The sequence below is a fragment of the Lathyrus oleraceus genome, chromosome 7 (genome assembly GCF_024323335.1).
Source record: "Lathyrus oleraceus cultivar Zhongwan6 chromosome 7, CAAS_Psat_ZW6_1.0, whole genome shotgun sequence".
NCBI lineage: Eukaryota > Viridiplantae > Streptophyta > Magnoliopsida > Fabales > Fabaceae > Lathyrus > Lathyrus oleraceus.
Window position 1 is genome coordinate 506873425 of NC_066585.1, and position 18260 is coordinate 506891684.

The following is an 18260-nucleotide window of genomic DNA, read 5'->3' on the forward strand; positions in this document are numbered from 1 at the left end:
TAACATATCACGATATAAATTCATAACTAGATATAATATTTTTATATAATTATCAATTAAACTGACTTAACAAAATTTATTTTTATTTATTTATTATTTTATTGATTATTAAGAATTTTATCATTTAAAATAAATAAATAAAATATCGCATACTCATATAATTGAACTTATCTAAACAACTATCAACTGAGTTGTCTTAATTTATTTATCTAAACAACTATCAACTGAGTTGTCTTAATTTATTTAACGTACACCACTTTTTATTTATTTATTTAAAATTGTTGACCAAAAATTTTCAATTTAAAAAAAAAAAAAAAAACATTGGTCAAAAAATATAATAAAGTTAAAAACAATTATTAAATGGCACATAATTTGACAGCCACTCAGTTTCCTTCTTCCACCTTTAAATATCCATTGAATTGAAGAGGAAAGTTACAAAACCTACATACTCTTCCTTTACTCCACTGTCTCCTCTTTTCACACAAACACAACAACACTGTTCCAAACAAAACAAAAACAACCGGGACCATGTTGTTTCATACACACAACAACATCGTCATCATGTTTATCATGATCTTCATCATAAACACAATCTTAGTCACATCATCACCTTTGGTTCTCCGACCTGGATATTACTCAAAAACATGTCCAAAAGCTGAAACTATTGTCAGAGATGTCATGAAAAAAGCACTTGTTAAAGAACCCAGAAGTCTTGCCTCTGTTATGCGCTTTCAATTTCATGATTGCTTTGTTAATGTACCATCAAAATCCAATCTTTTTTCATTCTCTGTATCCAATTTTCTGTTACTTTTTTATATGATTTTTTTTGTTGGTGATTTGAATTTGTGAAGGGGTGTGATGCTTCTATGTTGCTTGATGATACACCAACGATGCTTGGAGAGAAATTGGCCCTTTCTAATATAAATTCTCTGAGATCATTTGAGGTTGTTGATAGGGTTAAAGAGGCTCTTGAGAAAGCTTGTCCTGGTGTTGTTTCTTGTGCTGATATCATAATCATGGCTTCTAGAGATGCTGTAGCACTGGTTTGTACTATTTTTCATTTATGATTGATGAAAATATGACTCTTGTAGAAAATCAATAGTCACCATTTTAATTTGTCATTTCGATCTGCGTTTACATCCGATTATTCAATCTCGACCGTTTAATCTTGTATTGGTGACTGAAATTGTTTATTTGAGTCATCTGATATGAGATTTACGGTTGAGATTGTTTACTGCATATGCGAATGTAGTAAAAAAAAAATCACTTTTGTTGCAGACAGGAGGACCTGATTGGGAAGTGAAGTTAGGAAGATTGGACAGTTTAACAGCAAGTCAAGAAGACTCAAACAATATCATGCCAAGTCCAAGAGCCAATGCTAGTGCTCTCATTACCCTTTTCAAAAAATACAATCTTTCTGTCAAAGATCTTGTAGCGCTTTCAGGATCTCACTCTATCGGTCAAGGTCGTTGTTTTTCGATCATGTTTAGGCTGTACAATCAATCCGGAAGCGGTAAACCTGATCCGGCAATTGATCCTCACTTCAGAGCCGAGCTTGACAAGCTATGTCCGCTTAATGTTGATCAAAATAAGACGGGAAACCTTGATGCGACTCCTGTGATATTCGATAACCAGTATTTCAAGGACTTGGTTGGTGGAAGAGGGTTTTTGAACTCTGATCAAACACTTTTCACTTTCACTCAGACGCGGGGTTTTGTGAAGCTTTATAGTGAAGATCAGAGTAAGTTTTTCAAAGATTTTGCGGAAGGAATGGTGAAAATGGGTGACTTGCAGTCCGGTCGACCTGGCGAGGTCAGGAAGAATTGCAGAGTCGTCAATCCTCGTCCTGCTCATTTCCTGATTGAAAACAACTTGCAGGATAGTGATCTACCAATGTAAATGAAACATGTTTGTACTTAAAGACTAGTGGGTTAATAAGATGCTGTCTTAGCTTTCAATAAATGAAACAAATTTATGACATTAGACTGTAATGCATCATGGATAATTTCACCATATCAAGCATCTCATTCTCATCCCAATTCACATGATATGCAAGTCTCTTAAAACACATATTGTGCTCTAATAAAAAAATGTTGAATTAATAAACATCCATAGGCGGTCAAGGACGAAAACAGAGGGCCATATCCGGTAGCATCAGAGTTATATCAACCTCAAATATCGGACGGAGTGGCCGACCCCAAAAACAGAATACCTGATAACGCCGCTATTTGATTATTTTTTAGACTAATTATATGAATATAAAATATATATTTAATGTAAAATCAAACATAAAAAAGGGAGAAGAGGATTACAGTTAATAAATTACTATTATTTAAAAAACAAAGGACAATATGAATAAAGAAGAGAAAAGAAAGAAAGAAGAAAAGAAGACTTCAGAGGAGGGGATTGCAGGTGGCAATGCTAAGAAACGAAGCAAACGAAGACGGAGGCGTTGAGAAACGAAGTAGAAGGAGGCAATACTGGGAAGAAGATGATGAGTAGAAAATTCTGAAAACTGAAGCGAAAGCGTATGAGAAGAAGATTGAATCCTCTGTTGTGTCTGAGTTAGGGCAAATTGAAATTTTTTCACAAAACTCCTCCAACGTTTATTTATTTTAAGAGTAAATTTGGGTTTTCGTGTTCAAAACAGTTTAAAATTGCTCGGCCAGGGAAACACTCTGCTCAAATAGTGGCCGCTCCATAGTAGAGGGTCCGGGCCGCTAACCCGAGATAGCGCCGCTATCGGCCACTATCGATAACTCTTCGTGCCATTAATTTCAAGAAAGTACATAGATAAGTCTGGGTAGCATTAATTTCAAGAAAGTACATAGAAAGTGATTTGGAGGAAGAAGTGATTGTAGTGTCCACAAATTTGGAATAGACTGGAGTTACACTCAATCAATATTGCAGAAAATGGTAACTTGGAAAACAAACTTTATTCTTATGTTAGAATATTCTATGCAAAGGCAAAAGAATATTTTGGGAGAAACTTTCTGCATCACTAAATCACATCAAATGTACACAGAAAAAAAAAATGTAAATCTTTGCCTTCAGGAAGTGTATACTTGAAATTAAAATGGTCTTACCCATTTGCTTTCATTGAAATCAAAGCCAATTCCAACTTCATGGCTAAAAGTAACTCCTAATCACATGACAGTAACTCTAAAGGTATGAACAAAGCAAAATGCAAACCAATGAAGATAATGAAAAGAAAAACAGAAAAAATGTTCCCTGTGCTGGTTTGGTTGAACTATAAAGTAGAATTGCATCTCAAAATTTACATGAATTGCCTGCACTCACAGAATCAGTATAGCTCATTATAGGCATAATTGGTTCTCTCGGACTCACTTGGTTGCTAATTTCCAAAGGTTTGAAATTTTGAACGTAAACTAAAAAATGTGACGGGAAGCATCACAAACACATTCTAAAAGTTCCAAAACAATAAGAATGACAGAGTTAGACAAAGTAAACAAGGCATATTTAAATTTATAGAGCAATGGTTAAATATCGGAAGAATAAAACACATCACAAATAAAAGAGAAATATCGGAAGACCAATGCATTTTGAAGTTGTCATCATCATATCTCAAGGATAAGAGAAATAACCATTATTCTAACTTTTCAGATCTTTTACATAAACAAATAAAGAGTTAGGATAATGGAATTGGGGAAGAGAAAAACAGTACCATTTCTACACACAGTAACAATAATTCATTTGAATCAACATGGAAACCTGATGACTTCTCTCATCCTGGGTTTGCATTAAACTTTTACTATAATGTTACTTTCTTGGTAATCATTTATATATCATTATTTTATGAGTGAAGAGTGCTGGAAAAGTAGCAACAGTCACTTGGACACTCTTTCAACACTCACTATCTTATTTAGTGACATTTATGTAGGTCCCGCCACTTTATGTGGGACCTATTCCCAAAATGACAGGACCAACATGAATTTTATCTAATAAATAGAGAAGGTGTTGGAAAGAGTGAGTTAGAATGAGTGTTGCCCCCACAGTAGTCCTCTTTATGAATTTATGAGTAAACTTAATCCATAGCCCAGATCATTACCACTAGTTGCAGAATCATTCATAGTTCAACCTCTTAGAAACCTCAATCTTCTTTGTACACCGTGCTTACACGTCCTAACCTGTCTTTGATTGTTCCCCTCCCTGCAAAGTTTATAACCAGATTCACCAATAGCCAGTCTCTTTCTGTACACGCAAGCTTCCCTGTTTTTCCAATTATTGCACAGCCAGCTTTTTCAAGAGCCATGGCCTCAATCGTAAGTCAACGGCGTGTTATAATAATAACTGACAACAATATTAATCTCATAACTGATTGATAAAATCCAGCAAGGGTAAGAGAGGCAACCCCCATCCAACCCAAATTAGTCAATGACAAACAGGAAAAAAGGAATGCAAAGAGTAGAAGCAAATGGTGGCAACATTACCTCTCTTATTGAATTAATCAACCAATAGCAAAGTACAAGAGTCAAAATGTTGGTAGATGAAAAAGTAATAAATGCACAATCTTTTAATCATATAATAAAAAGAGTTTCATCCAAGGCATAAAGAAACACCTAAGAATCATTGGTGATACAACTGTATAGTAACATTTACTTACTAACTAGAAATAGTACATGTTGGAAAAATCATAATCGCGACAATAACAAATTCATATCCATTGCTGATACAATATGGCCGATACAATATAGCCGTGGAGCTTTGTACATCACCTCTCCTATCCAAGAATGAATAACATAATATGGAGATATAATAAAAATTAAAATCTCCACAATATAAGAGAACATGATCAAATCAATGATTGAACGATCAAAGAATGTTACAGGTGCTACCTCAATCAAAAACCCTCTCCCCGGTTGAAAACAACAAGAATATCACAGAACTAAAAACACACATAAGTCCCGGAATGAAAAATACCGCTCTCCAACTTTCAGGACTTGAAAGATCCAAATCAGATGCTTTAGCAGCTTCAAGCAGTTTCCCAGTAAGATCAACACCAACAACGCCAGCCAAAGTACCAGCAGTATTCGAAACACCCATCACAATCCCAGCATACCTCGGAGCAACATCCATATGATTCACCGCAAACCCAGCTCTACCAAGCGCCAAAAAACCAAGAGCCACTGAAGAACAAAACACAGCACCACTTGAAGTTCTGAAACTCGGTATCACGACCAACGCAAACGAAGCAGCTAAAAACCCAACTGTATTCAGAAACTTCCTCGTCCCAGTCACAGACATTATCCTCCTTGTAATCAAATAATCAGCAACAACACCACCAATATTCGAGAACACAAACATATTAAGATAAGGCAACATTTTCGACGAACCCATTTCATGAAGACTAAGCTTAAGCCCCAATTCAAAATAAGTCGGTAACCAGTTCATCAGCATATACAAAGCATAATGGAAAGTAAAATTATTAACCACAATAGCCCAAACAGGTAAACTAGTCATAATCTTCATCCAAGGAATTCCAACTCCATTTTTCTTAACACCATTTCTCTCAACTCCAGTTTCCACATTTACATCCGAAACCTTCCTATCCATTTTCTTATTAACCGGCAAAAGCAATTCCCCGGCTCCCGAAGCCGAAGCTTTAGGATCAGAAGCATATCTAAACCAAAGCAAAGACCAAGCAAATCCTAAAAACGCTTCCGCAATAAAAACAGATTGAGGACCTTTAAACTTAACCAAACTCGGAAGAAACAACATTCCAACAGAAGCACCAAGATACATACCAGAAGTAGTTAACGAAACGGATCTAGATCTTTCATGAGGCGGAACCCACTGAGCTAAAACAGTATGAATCGAAGGGAAAATAAAACCTTGCGCAACACCAACAAGTAAACGCGCGGTTACAAGAATTAGGGTTCTGTCTGGATCTAAAGGAAGAAGCGCGCAGGTTGAAGACCATAATAGAAACGCAAGTAGAAGAACTTTCCTGCCACCGAACTTCTGAGCAAAGTAACCGCCGGGAACTTGAGAAACAGCGTAACCGTAGTAAAACGTTGAAAGAATTGTACCTTTTGTCGATTGTTTAACTCCGGCGGCGTCGGCGGCGACTGTGTAAGCGATTGAAAAGCCCACGCGTTCTATGTAACAAACTGATGTGCAGATGAAGGTTAGGAGTACAATTAGGTATCGAACTGGGAGATTCTTGATCTTCATTGCTGACATCAATTCTTGTTTTTTGGTGAATCAATGAGGATTGTGATTATGATTGTGAACATGAGTGTGATTGGTGTTGATTGTGGAAGAAAGTGAATTTTTTGTGATGTGATTGTTGATTTGGATTGGGATTTAGGTCAACTCAAAGACTCTGAAACTCAACACTGAAAGGTTAACGATGATGCAGAGACAGAATCAGAGAGAGAGGGTGGGTGGGTAAAACGGCGTGTTTTTCTCGCGTTTTGTACTAATGAGACTAATGAATAAAAAATTGAGGCGTGTCCTAAAAACATTGATTAAAAAGAATGATAAAATAAGAATCTAAATCTCACTTTTATTTTGGTTGATAAATCTAAGTCTCACTTAATGAATAATCTACCTACAAATTTCATTGGATTCTACTACATTTAACGAAATTTAAGTTTAACACCATAGTTGTTTAATCTAAGATTAAATTGTACATTCATTAATTATTTTTATTGTTGTTTCGCATGGTCACTCTATTTTTTTTTATTTGGTAATGAAAATATAATCCGTATTTATATCTCTATGGAAACAATTTATTTTGAATATGTTTGTATATTTTTAATTATAAAATACGATGACGAGTCAAATTATATGTATACCATATGTATACCACTAGTATCCACACAAAAAATTCGTTCTAAAATTCATTTCGTTTATTTTATCGTGTATTTTATTATTTAATTTCGATAATATGAGATATTAAATATATGATCAATAATTTATACTTTATTATTTGAAATATTTAAATTGTATGTATGGAATTTTTTGAGATTGTATTACTTTATTATTTGTAGTATAATTTGATGTTGAGAAAAATGAATATTTCTATTTTAAAAAAGTGATTTCACTGCATAAATGATGGTGAGGCGGGGATATCTGAATCCAACCTGAGCTTTAATTATTCATCCTTGTCGCTTTAATTCTTCATCCCTGTCGGGGATTCGGACGGATAACAAGGATTGTTCGGCGCTTCGGGTTTGAGTATGAGGGAGGTAAAAATTGTCTTGAATCCATTTTGTTGTCATGCCTATTTTTTATTCGAGTTTTGTATGATTGATCATTTGTTAAAGACATTAAGTATTATACGTGGTTTAAATATGTTTCTTTTGTTTTATAACAAAATGATATTTATGGTATGTTTGATCTGGGTCGTCTTAACCGTGACAAATATTTTATGAAACCCTTTTTAGCCAGTTTAAACGTGTTAAATTTTGAATTTTTTGTGAAAGTATGCCTTGCACGCCCTCAAAGATGGTATTGTGTGTGATTCTTATGAAAATGATTAATTAAATTAATTTTAATGATAAAATGAGTTCTATTTAGTAATTATTATTTGGGAAAAACTCCAATCACAAAATGAGTTCTATTTTAATGATTCTTATTTGGGAAAAACGTGTGTGGGTCGACCCGTGAACTCGTCGATCCAAACTGAACAAACTCATAAACTATCTAAATTCGTTCGTTTACGGGTATACCCAACCTAATCATCAATAATCCGTATAGTTTTGGTTCAGGTATCGAGAATGGGTGAAACCTCTAATCAAAGACTGAAGATCTCTAGAAAGATCTAACTCATAGTTAAAAAGAAAATCCCTTCTTTACCTGAGATCCCAGATCCAACTATCCCTCTCTCATCTACCAACCTCCAAAATAGATTTAGAGATCTGGTCTGAAATCAGAAAAAGGCGAGGGAATCTATGACGAAGGGTGGGACTCCCAACCCATATATCCTCCCAAAAGGAAGTAAGAAGACCAGAACTAACTTTCAAGGAGAGACCAAGACGAGATCGATCTAAGACGACTGACTCTCCCTCGAAGGGAAACCCCTTTCCACCAAGACTAGGTCGATCTAAGACGACCGACTCTCCCACCCAGAATAAAGGTCGTAGGGGCCACGCCAAATATCTAAAGCCCCCAAAATAAGGAGCCACCTCCACTTACCCGAGAGGGCCAAGTTAACCATCTGAAGGTCTCGAACACCAGGGCCCCCTAACTTCTTAGGATTGCACACATCCTTCCAATTGACCTAGGAAATCTTAGACTTATGTTTCACTCCTCCCCGAAGAAACTTGCTCTGAATTTCACTATCTTCTTCCAAACCTTGACATGCATCTATAGAAAAGATAAGAAAAAGATAGGTATAACATTAAGGACAGAGTTAAGGATGATGACTTTCCCACCCAGGGAGACATACCTATGTTTCCACTATGCCTCCTATAAACAATGTTACCTAGAGGTTCCCACGTATAATCTAGGCGGGGATTAGCTCCAACCGGGAGCCCTAGATACTTAAAATGGAGAGACTTTTTCCTACATCGGAGAAACTGACAAGCAAGATTTAAGAAAGTATTATCAGAATTCACCCTAATAATCGTGTCATTTGCATTAACAAAGTTCACTCAAAGTCCAGAGGCAAGCTCAAACCCACGGAGAATAGCCTTAATGGTCCAAAGGTTATCAATAGTAGTGTAGCGGTGTATTCGTCGCTATATGATTTATTGATTAAACCATAAGCAAAGTATACAAAGAAATCGAGTCGCCACCGCACTTTTATTTATCCAAAGGACTGGCTAAAAAGCGAACAAAAGCCTAAGAAGTTTTACACGTAGAAAACTAATGAAAAGATCAGAGAATCTGGGTAAGGGGTAAATTACGCAATGGGAAGGTGTTAGGCACCCATCACGTCCTAGGTACTCCTAGGGAGCCCTTTCACACTTGTTGTATAAAATGTTTATTTGTTTATGACATATTGTGCAAACATGAATGGGAAGATGAGAAAAGAATGTACAATTTTATTATTTTTGTGTTTGAACGGATGAACCCGTTGCCTACGTACCTTTCCATACAAAGGTAAGGATCAAAACGCCGTAGTTCGGCTAAAAGATTTCCAAAATATCAGTGGGTTCATTTTAAAACAAGAGCACTAAGGCTTTTCATTACCAATGGGAGAAAACTCAACCTGAATCAACAATCCACCATGCGAGGACGGCTTCAACATACTAGTGAGGGGTTAACCCTATAATAAGTATGGAAGACTTACGATAAACTCACTAAGGACAAAGTAAGATTTACATCAACCACTATGGTAATTGAAACCTATGGCTAATGTATGAAAACATATTAACAATGGACAAAGCCACAAAACAATTGAATGGGTGAAGTTAATTGATTATGAGTATTCGCAAAATATGGTCAAGGTATGGTCAAGATTCAATTCAAAGAAGTGTTATGAAATGGAGTTTGAAAAAGTCAAGGACTTAGGGTCCAGGTTTCTAATTTGAAAAGACATGAAGATGTTTGCACAATATGTATTTACAGGTTTTAAAAGTCAACAAGTGAAAAGGGGTTTTGAAACAAAAAGGATGTGGATGAAGGAGTGTAAAACTTCCTAGAAGTTCACCTCTTGAAATCATATAGAAGATGATTCAAGTGTGTCCTTTGGAATGAAGCAACAAAGCAAGTAAGCAAATAAAAAGCAGGGTGATACCGGATGCCATCAATGGACTTATACCAATCTCACAAACAAAGGCGGATACCGGATACCAATCAATGGATTTACACCAATCTCCTAAAACAAAACAATGATACCGGATGCCAATAAATGGACTTACTCCAATCTCCCAAAGCAAAAGCGGATACCGGATACCAATAAATGGATTTACACCAATCTCCAAAGAATCAAAACATGGATGTCAGAAGCCAATCTATCTGGACTTATACCAACCTCCAAAGGATGATCATAGGAATACAAATGCCAGCAACATGGACTTACAATTGCATCCTCACATACATCAAACAAAATAAAAGCACTAAACAAAGAGGACATGAGTGGCCAATGAAATGGTCTTACACTCAATCCCTTCCAAATCATAGGAACAATGGCCAATGAATGGTCTTACTGTTGATTCCTCAATGGGTAGACTCAAACAAATCACAAAGATATGAAATGAGGATCATGCAATAATGAACAATTAATGATGATAAATGCACAAAGGTATGCAAGCAAACATGTACAGATGTACCAAGCACTCAATCAAATAAAGTCATTTAGCACACTCTATAACCAAACAATTAGGCTCAAGCAAAGGGTTAGACTTTAAAGTCAACTGGAATGGGGTAAATGGTGCTCTTAACCTTAACATTGAGAGTTAAGGTGAAGCAGATGAAAAGATATGAGGGGTGTGCCTCATGCTCTTATCCCTGGTCAGGGAGAGCATTGAATATCAGAAGGTGTGGGAGTTCAGAAAGTTGGAACTCTCTCCACAAGTTAGTGACTCGATAGATCTTGGGTTAAGATCCACAATGCTTCAACATGTAATGTGAGCAAAGGGAAGACACACAGAATAGTAGGAGATGGACTACACATCTCTTCTATCTACCAATTGCCTTATCAAAAGGACTTTTCCTGCTTGGGGACAAAGATAAACAATCACAAACATTGCCTCTTAAGGAGGACTTCAGACAGGTGCCTGACCAAGTAACAAGCCAGGTCTTCCAGACTACATGAAGAAGAAGATATTATACCTCAATGCTAATGCTATCAAGCAAAGCAAAAGCAAGTTCACAAAGGAACTATAGCAACTAATGTACCTGAAATCAATCAAATATAATCAGTATACCAATCACAAAGTCAAAACAGACAAGATATGAACCAACAGTCAACACAATCAATCACATGTGCAAAGCACCAACTCAAATCAAATGAGCTAGAGGCATCCTATAAAACAAATCAAGTTAGTTCATATCAATCAAATAAGCTAAACTCAATCAACTTGAATTAATCTCCTTAAAGCATTTGCTTCTTCAACCTGAAAACCAAACTCAATCATGAGAAGCAAACCCTTAGGCCAAAGCCTAGGGTCCAAGATAGGGAAAAAATTTAAAACAGAACCTAAAAATTAACCAAAATCAAGATTAATCAATCAAGAACAAAGTCCAATTGGTCTCATGTCAAAACTATGCACCAAATCCATTTCATAAGCAAATCATGTCAAACTATGCAAATTGAAACACATTGGAGCAAACAGAATGGGCACAAGCATATCAAATCAAACATGGCTCAATAAATTCCAAGAAAAATCCTGCCTAAACAGAACACATTGAATGAGTAACACACCAAAAAATCATGGCAATTGGATAAGTGGAAGCATGTCAATTAAAATCAACAAGTCAAAGCATGTTCAAACAAGCTCATACAAGGCACCAAATCATGCATCAACTTAAGGCAATCCTAAAACAGAAATGACATAAGGTAAATGAGTGAAACCAAAACCATAGAAAACTTCAAGATGTCTATAATACACATGCCAACTTTCAAGTCCATCCAATAAGCCACAAGAATTTCACAAATCATATAAGATCATGACTCACAAAATGTTCACAATTGGTCAAACAGAGGGAAAATTCTCAAACAAAATAGAAAATGCATTCAAAAATTCCAGGAAAAATCACAAGCAAACTTAACATCCATAAGTATCAACATGCAAAAATCCAGATCAATTCAAGTTCAATAGGCATGGAAAAGAAATTCCACAAGATGAACAAGAAATGGTGTGACATACATTGTCACACCTCCAAAGATCACATCATATCTCACAATCCAGAAATGCAAAAATCACAAACTGTATACCAAAATGTTCATCAGAGTGTCTAGATTACACATATAAAATTTCAAGAATTTTGGATCAACCATCATGATTTCACAAATGAAATGGCAAGCTATATGTAAGAAATGACATGCGAGAACAAACCCTAGGCAATTATTTTTTCCAGCCGTGCACAAATTCATTAAAAATCATCAAAAAATAGAAGACATGGCAAGGATCATGGTGGAAAAAATCTCATGTGATTTGGATTATTATTGAGAGAGTTATGATTTTTTAATGTGAAGATAAAAATAAAAAATGGTGAAAGGAAGCATGAAAACATGAAAAGCAAAAAGAGAAAAAATGCAAATGGCAACATGTGAGATGCTGGCGCCAGGATTCGAACCGCGTATGAGTTTAAAATTGGCGCTCACTTAATGAAACACACCGTTTCATTAAGTGAGGTGGCGCACGGCAATTGGCTACATGGCAAACAAACAGCGAAATCACATGCAAACATGGCTTAGGCGGATCAAAGGAAGTTCTGGAAACAAAACTTAAGCATTCAACGCGTGTTCATCATGTTCATCATCATCATGAACTTTTTGTTACAGAAATCAACAAGCAATACACCAATCGATTCATCTTATCATGCACAACACTAATCCAGCCTCAATTTCAATTCATTCTAACTATATTAAGAGCATCGATCAGAACAAGTTTCAACATCCAGATTTCAAATCAAGATAACTTTCTCAAAACCTAATGAAATTAAGAGATCTAAATTGCAGAATGATCTACATGCTAAGATCTACAAGAACCACATGAGAATTGCAAGAATTGGAGCAATCGAGTTCTAACCTCTTTGAAGATGCAGAACTTGATTCGCGAGTTTCAAGGCCTCAAAGGTGAAAACAGATGATCTATGATGATGAGGAAGATGAATGAATGCAAGGCTTTAGCTCAACAGTGCTTGAATTCGAAGAAATCTCCAAATGCCATGAACATGCTCGAGCTCCAATAGTTCCAATTCTTCTTGAATTTTGCACAATCCTGCTTCAACAGATCTTCACAATGCTATTAGAGGATGAATAGATCGAAAAACAAGCAAAGTAAATGAAGAAAAATGAAGAACAAAGTTGAGAGAATTTGAGAGAATTTGAGAGAATTTGAGTTTGGATTTGAAATTGTGATGAAGTTGATGCAGAATTATGTTATGATTAGCACTTTATACCACCTGTTAATCACACTTGTTAAACATGATTAGCAACAATGCAATGGATTAGTGAAAATGAGGGTTTATGCCAAAATGCCAAAATCACCCTTATGCACATGTAACCAATGGAACAGTGTAAATTCACTTGAAGCAAGTCCAAAATTCTGTTTTAAGGCAAATGCAATTGGTTTGGAGTGAAAATTATGCACACTTTTCAAAAATCACTTTTTCCCACCAAAATTCAAAATGAAGTCAAGTGAAAAATGAACTTTTTGTGTGATGATTTTTTATGACATGTAATGAATGATTATGATAGAGTATGTCAAATGGAGATTGCTCCAAAAAGAACCACATGAATTGGCCTTTTGGTTCAAAAGTTATGCCTTGTTGAAGTTCAAAATTCTTGGACAATGATTTGATCATAACTTGCCAACCACACATGAGAAATGGATGTTCTTGGACTTTTTGGAAAGGTGAGAGCAAGATCTTCAACTTTCATGTTGGACAAAATTTGATTTGAAGCTTGCTTGATGATGTAAAGTTGAGGAGAAGACCTTTCCATTTTTGGCAGTTTGAAATTACAGGTCACTTACTATTTTTGGAAACTTTTTGTCTGACCTCAAATCCTTCAATGATGATGTTTGACATGTTATATGAGGCTTGTATGGACATGAATGAGACCTCTCAAATCATCTCCCACCTTCAAATCCCTGATTAAATGCACAGTTGACCATAGTTGACTTTGCTAGGGTTTTGGTTGACTGAGCAATGCTTTGATGAATTTCAAGCCTCTACCACTTGAGATCTTGATTCCAAATGATATCACAACTCATATGAACTCTTAATGAATGATCATAGTGCCTAAATTCTTCAGAATGGCCACCACCTATGGTTCAATGACTGACTTGGACTGTCTTGACCTAATGTTGCTTGAGCTGCAAGTAACAAGGTTAGATGATAATATTTTTGTACTTTTGGTTACTAAACAAATGAAAAGCAATGATATACAAATGTTAAACATGCTTGGTGATCAAGAACCACACTCACAAGATAGCCCACCCACAAGAAAGAAGGCAAGGTGCACAATGATCCTTGAGGCAATGATATGATATGATATGATGCCATGAGGGATCTTAGGGACAAAATTGGGGTCTTACAAGTAGCATTAGCCATAATAATTGTGTCATTTGCATACTGAAGATGAGAGACCACTAAATTCGAGGATCCAACTGTAATGCTAGAAAGAAGGTGCAAGTCTGCAACCCTAGATAACAGGCCACTCAAGCCTTCGCCAACCAGGAGAAAAAGGAAAGCATCAAGGGGGTCTCCCTTCTTTAATCCCCTCTGGATATTAATCTCTTAGGTCGGGCAACCATTTACCAAGACCGCAAGATTTCCATAAAACACAGAAGTTCTGATCCAACTTTTCCACTTATCGTTAAACCCAAACCTGGAGAGCATATAGTCAAGAAAAGACCAGCTAACAGATTCATAAGCTTTCTCAAAGTCAACTTTAAAGAGGAGACAAGATCTCTTACCCCGCTTGACAAGATCCACAAGCTCATTCACAGCAACCACCCCATCCACTAAGAGTTTACCTTTAAAAAAGGAAGACTGATTAGAGGAGATGAGCTTATCCATAACACTAGAGAGCCTAGAAACCAAAACCTTATAAAGAATCTTATAATGCGATCCAACCAAAGAAATGGGTCTAAAATCCCCTAAGTGAGAAGGGGAATCAACCTTAGGGATCAAAGTCATAGAAAAAGAGGAAAAACTATGGGGAAGTGTAGAAAACTGATGGAATTGAGCAAGCATCACACCAAAATCTTCTATGAGAAGAGGCCAACACCTCTTAAAGAAGGAAAGGTTGAAACCATATGGATCTGGACTCTTGTTCCCATCACAAAGAGCAACCACGTGGTCTATCTCAACTAAGAGGAAAAGCGCATTGAGATTAGCATTATCCTCTTCAGAAATAGTGCGGAAGGAAACCTCGTCTAGACGAGGGAGGTCATCAAAGGGTTTTCTAGAGTGATTATTAAAATAATCAACTAAAATCTGACGGATCTCATATACCCCCTCAACTTAACCATCTCTTACCTTAAGAGCTAGGATAGAACTCCGCCTGCTCATACTCTTAACACATGCATGAAAAAACCTATATTAGCATCTCCTTCCTTGAGTTACTTGGCTATAGACCTCTAAACAAACTGAGTATACTTGATTTGGAGAAGGGACCAGAGGTCTAAGGAAGCCTTAAACCTAGTCACAATCTCCTCCTTAGAGATAACACCCTGCTAAAGACACAAATTAAGGTTTCTAACCACCTCCCTCAGGGAATCAATCTGAGAATCAAGACTACCAAACACTTGATGATTCCAAACTTCCAAATCCCCTTTGAGAGCTTTAAGTTTTTCTTTAAGAATAAAAGCTTTCCACCCAGGGGACAAAGAAGTAAACCAACCAATAGTAGGAAGTTAAGGATGGCTTAACCAATGGTTATTAAACCGGAAAGGATTAGGCCTCCACAATTGGTTAGAGTACCTGAGGATGATCGGGTAGTGGTCAGACACATCTCTAGATAAATCCCACTCGGAGGTAGTCCCCCACAAACACCACCAATCAGCAGAAATAAGAATCCTATCAAGATGACTAGCAACCCAAACATAAGGTTGGAACCAAGTGAATCTCCTCCCTGATATAGGGAGGTCCCAAAGCTCCATCTGGGATATGAAATTACTAAACTCAACACAAAAAGAATCCTCTCCCTGGTGCTTGGGGGAGCCACCACCAACCCTCTCAGCAAGGGAACAAACAAAATTAAAGTCATCTAGGATACACCAGATACTACCACCAAGGGAGGTCCGTCTAAGGAGTAAATATCTCTAACGGATTCTCTTATCTCTGAGAATGCACTTGGAGTAGATATTAATCACCACACACTTAATCTTAGATATTCCCTACTTCAGACAAAACCATAGGTAACCAGGACCACAAAGGAGAACATTCAAGTCCTTTTCGAGTTACACCAAATAAAAATAAGGCCATCACTATTACCAATAGAGGGGGAAAAAGCCCCAATCACATAAAAGATTCCCCTAAAGGGAATGGACAAAAGGGGTACATACCTCATAAAGCTTAGTCTCTTAGATTGCAAGGAGCTATAGGGACTTAGAGACAAGATCTCTAACCTTACTCGTTTTGATCCTACTTCCTAAACCACAGATGTTGAAAGACCCAATCAACATCGAGCACAACTCCTAGATAGTCTAGTAGACCTCAATTGTCTATCTCTAGATTCAAGACCTGATAACCTTTTAATCTCATCCTTATCACTCAGGAGAAAGGTACAACCTAGTTTCTTGGCTTGCCTGAAAACCCTTGTCGCTTTCTGACTATCCAACAAAATGAAAAACACAAGTGATAAAGGAATAGGACTTTGGTGACATGAAACACGAGCACGAGAAGCGCCCTTCAGGCAAATGGACAAGTTAAGTCCCTAAGAACTCAAGCCCCCCTCAGGAAAATGTAGGGGGTACTATCCTGTAAATAAAAACCAAGAAAAGTTAGAGGACTAGTAATACCTGAATCCGTATCACGTAACAACAAACACAGAGGATCAACCAGTGGGAGTGAGACAACGCATCGCCTATCTTCCTGAGACATATCATTATCGCCACCGGACAACTCCCCACCTACCAAATAGGATGTAGGCAATGAGGAGTAGCCACGTGGAAAGCTCATTACCCCATCATGCATCAAACGTAGCTCTTCGTCTTCCTCATTAAAGACATCCAAGTCTCCACCATTTTCACTTGTTTCTTCACCCAAAAAAACCTTTTGACCTTCATTAATATCAAGAATCATCACCAACTAGGTCATCAATGGTACCCATCACTAAGCCTTTGTCATCCACAAAAACTAGACCAAATGGTGAGGAGGGGGAGTTAGAAATGCATGAAGAAGGGACTTTTTCAACAACCCAAGCAGAATAAATCATTGCTCTAACTTTTAGCTTGACCTCCATATCAATAAGAGGGCCAAGTTCATTGGAAATAAGTATTCAACCAACTTCAAAACTAACGTCAGAACATGAATTATGAGCTACTTTTTATAACTTTTCCAAACAATTTACAAATATTCAAGAAAACTTCTTCTTTTCAAGCATGGACTGGAATGCCTTTGCATACAATCCACACATTCTTTCTGGATATATTAAGAGACGCTAACCATGGTACCATGGAAGTAAAGAAAGATTTCTAAATCTCTTCTTCATTAGCATAAAAATCCTACAAAGCTCCTTCAAAAATGGAGCTTAAAAGAGCATAGTCTCCCCTCATAAAAAAGATTTTTATCGAAGGAAAACCTAGGATAATAAGTTGTCTGAGACAAAAAATACCTAAATTTGTGAGTTCAAAACTGGTGGATTTTTGATGGATTTTTAGACTTGATAATGCTAGAATGCAATTTATTAGAGTCAAAGACTCCATACTCTCGGATAGTTCTTTCTTTAACATTGATCAAGTCACTAGTATTAGGAATAATAGCCATTTACATCCGTTGAAAGTTGTATGAGGAATTTTTCTTGAGTTTAATTAATTAAATTCCTTTTTCAAAAAAGTATTCTATATTTTATTGTGATGACAAGCTAATTTTGAACTTAGCCACTTTCATTAAGTCTCACCAAAATACATAATACTTTTAGTATTTGATTGAAATGGATTTTAGTGAAATAGGAAAACTAACTCGAATAGAAATATGGATGGTAAAGGAAAAAACAACAATCAGTATTTGGATGAAAATGGCAAGTGTAACATTTCTATTTTTAACAACAGGAGTGTTTTTTTCTTCAACGTGACTAAATCTTTCACAATTATTCTTTGATTTAAAATTAGAGTATAATTTTTTCTTTTAAAAAAGTATTGTCCAAAACAATGATTCGAATCATTTCAGCATTTGTAAAATACCTTCAGAATACGTATTTAAGTAATCATATATGAGATAAATAATCAACATGAATATCAAATATAACTTATAGGAAAGACACCTAAATACTTCACAATAGTCAATAACTTGTAATCAAAAAACACATACAGAATACTCAGCAAGTACTTATAGTATTGTTAGAAAGCGTCTCTATCTTTTGCAAGCTTCCTATGGTAAGACCAAGAAGTGGTCTATACTAAATACCACCATCTCCTATAATAATATTTAGGATTTCACTATATTATGTC

At 36.3% G+C, this 18260-nt stretch overlaps 2 protein-coding genes across 2 annotated transcripts; one reads left to right on the top strand and one right to left on the bottom strand.

Moving 5' to 3' along the window:
• The first annotated feature begins 390 nt into the window (after positions 1-390).
• LOC127105968 (peroxidase 17) lies at positions 391-1978 on the top strand. Its single transcript, XM_051043192.1, has 3 exons — positions 391-756; positions 852-1043; positions 1279-1978. The coding sequence occupies exons 1-3, from the start codon at positions 529-531 to the stop codon at positions 1897-1899; spliced, it is 1041 nt and encodes a 346-aa protein (XP_050899149.1). The 5' UTR covers positions 391-528; the 3' UTR covers positions 1900-1978.
• A 2538-nt stretch (positions 1979-4516) lies between these two features.
• On the bottom strand, positions 4517-6488 carry LOC127105969 (probable anion transporter 5). Its single transcript, XM_051043193.1, has one exon. The coding sequence runs from the start codon at positions 6202-6204 to the stop codon at positions 4858-4860; it is 1347 nt and encodes a 448-aa protein (XP_050899150.1). The 5' UTR covers positions 6205-6488; the 3' UTR covers positions 4517-4857.
• Between the last annotated feature and the right edge of the window lie 11772 nt (positions 6489-18260).

Coding starts and splice junctions, on each gene's coding strand:
- LOC127105968 (XM_051043192.1), top strand. CDS start 529: ATGTTGTTTCATACACACAACAACATCGTCATCATGTTTATCATGATC. Junction 757..851: donor TTCATGATTGCTTTGTTAAT/GTACCATCAAAA, acceptor GAATTTGTGAAG/GGGTGTGATGCTTCTATGTT. Junction 1,044..1,278: donor CTAGAGATGCTGTAGCACTG/GTTTGTACTATT, acceptor CTTTTGTTGCAG/ACAGGAGGACCTGATTGGGA.
- LOC127105969 (XM_051043193.1), bottom strand. CDS start 6,204: ATGTCAGCAATGAAGATCAAGAATCTCCCAGTTCGATACCTAATTGTA.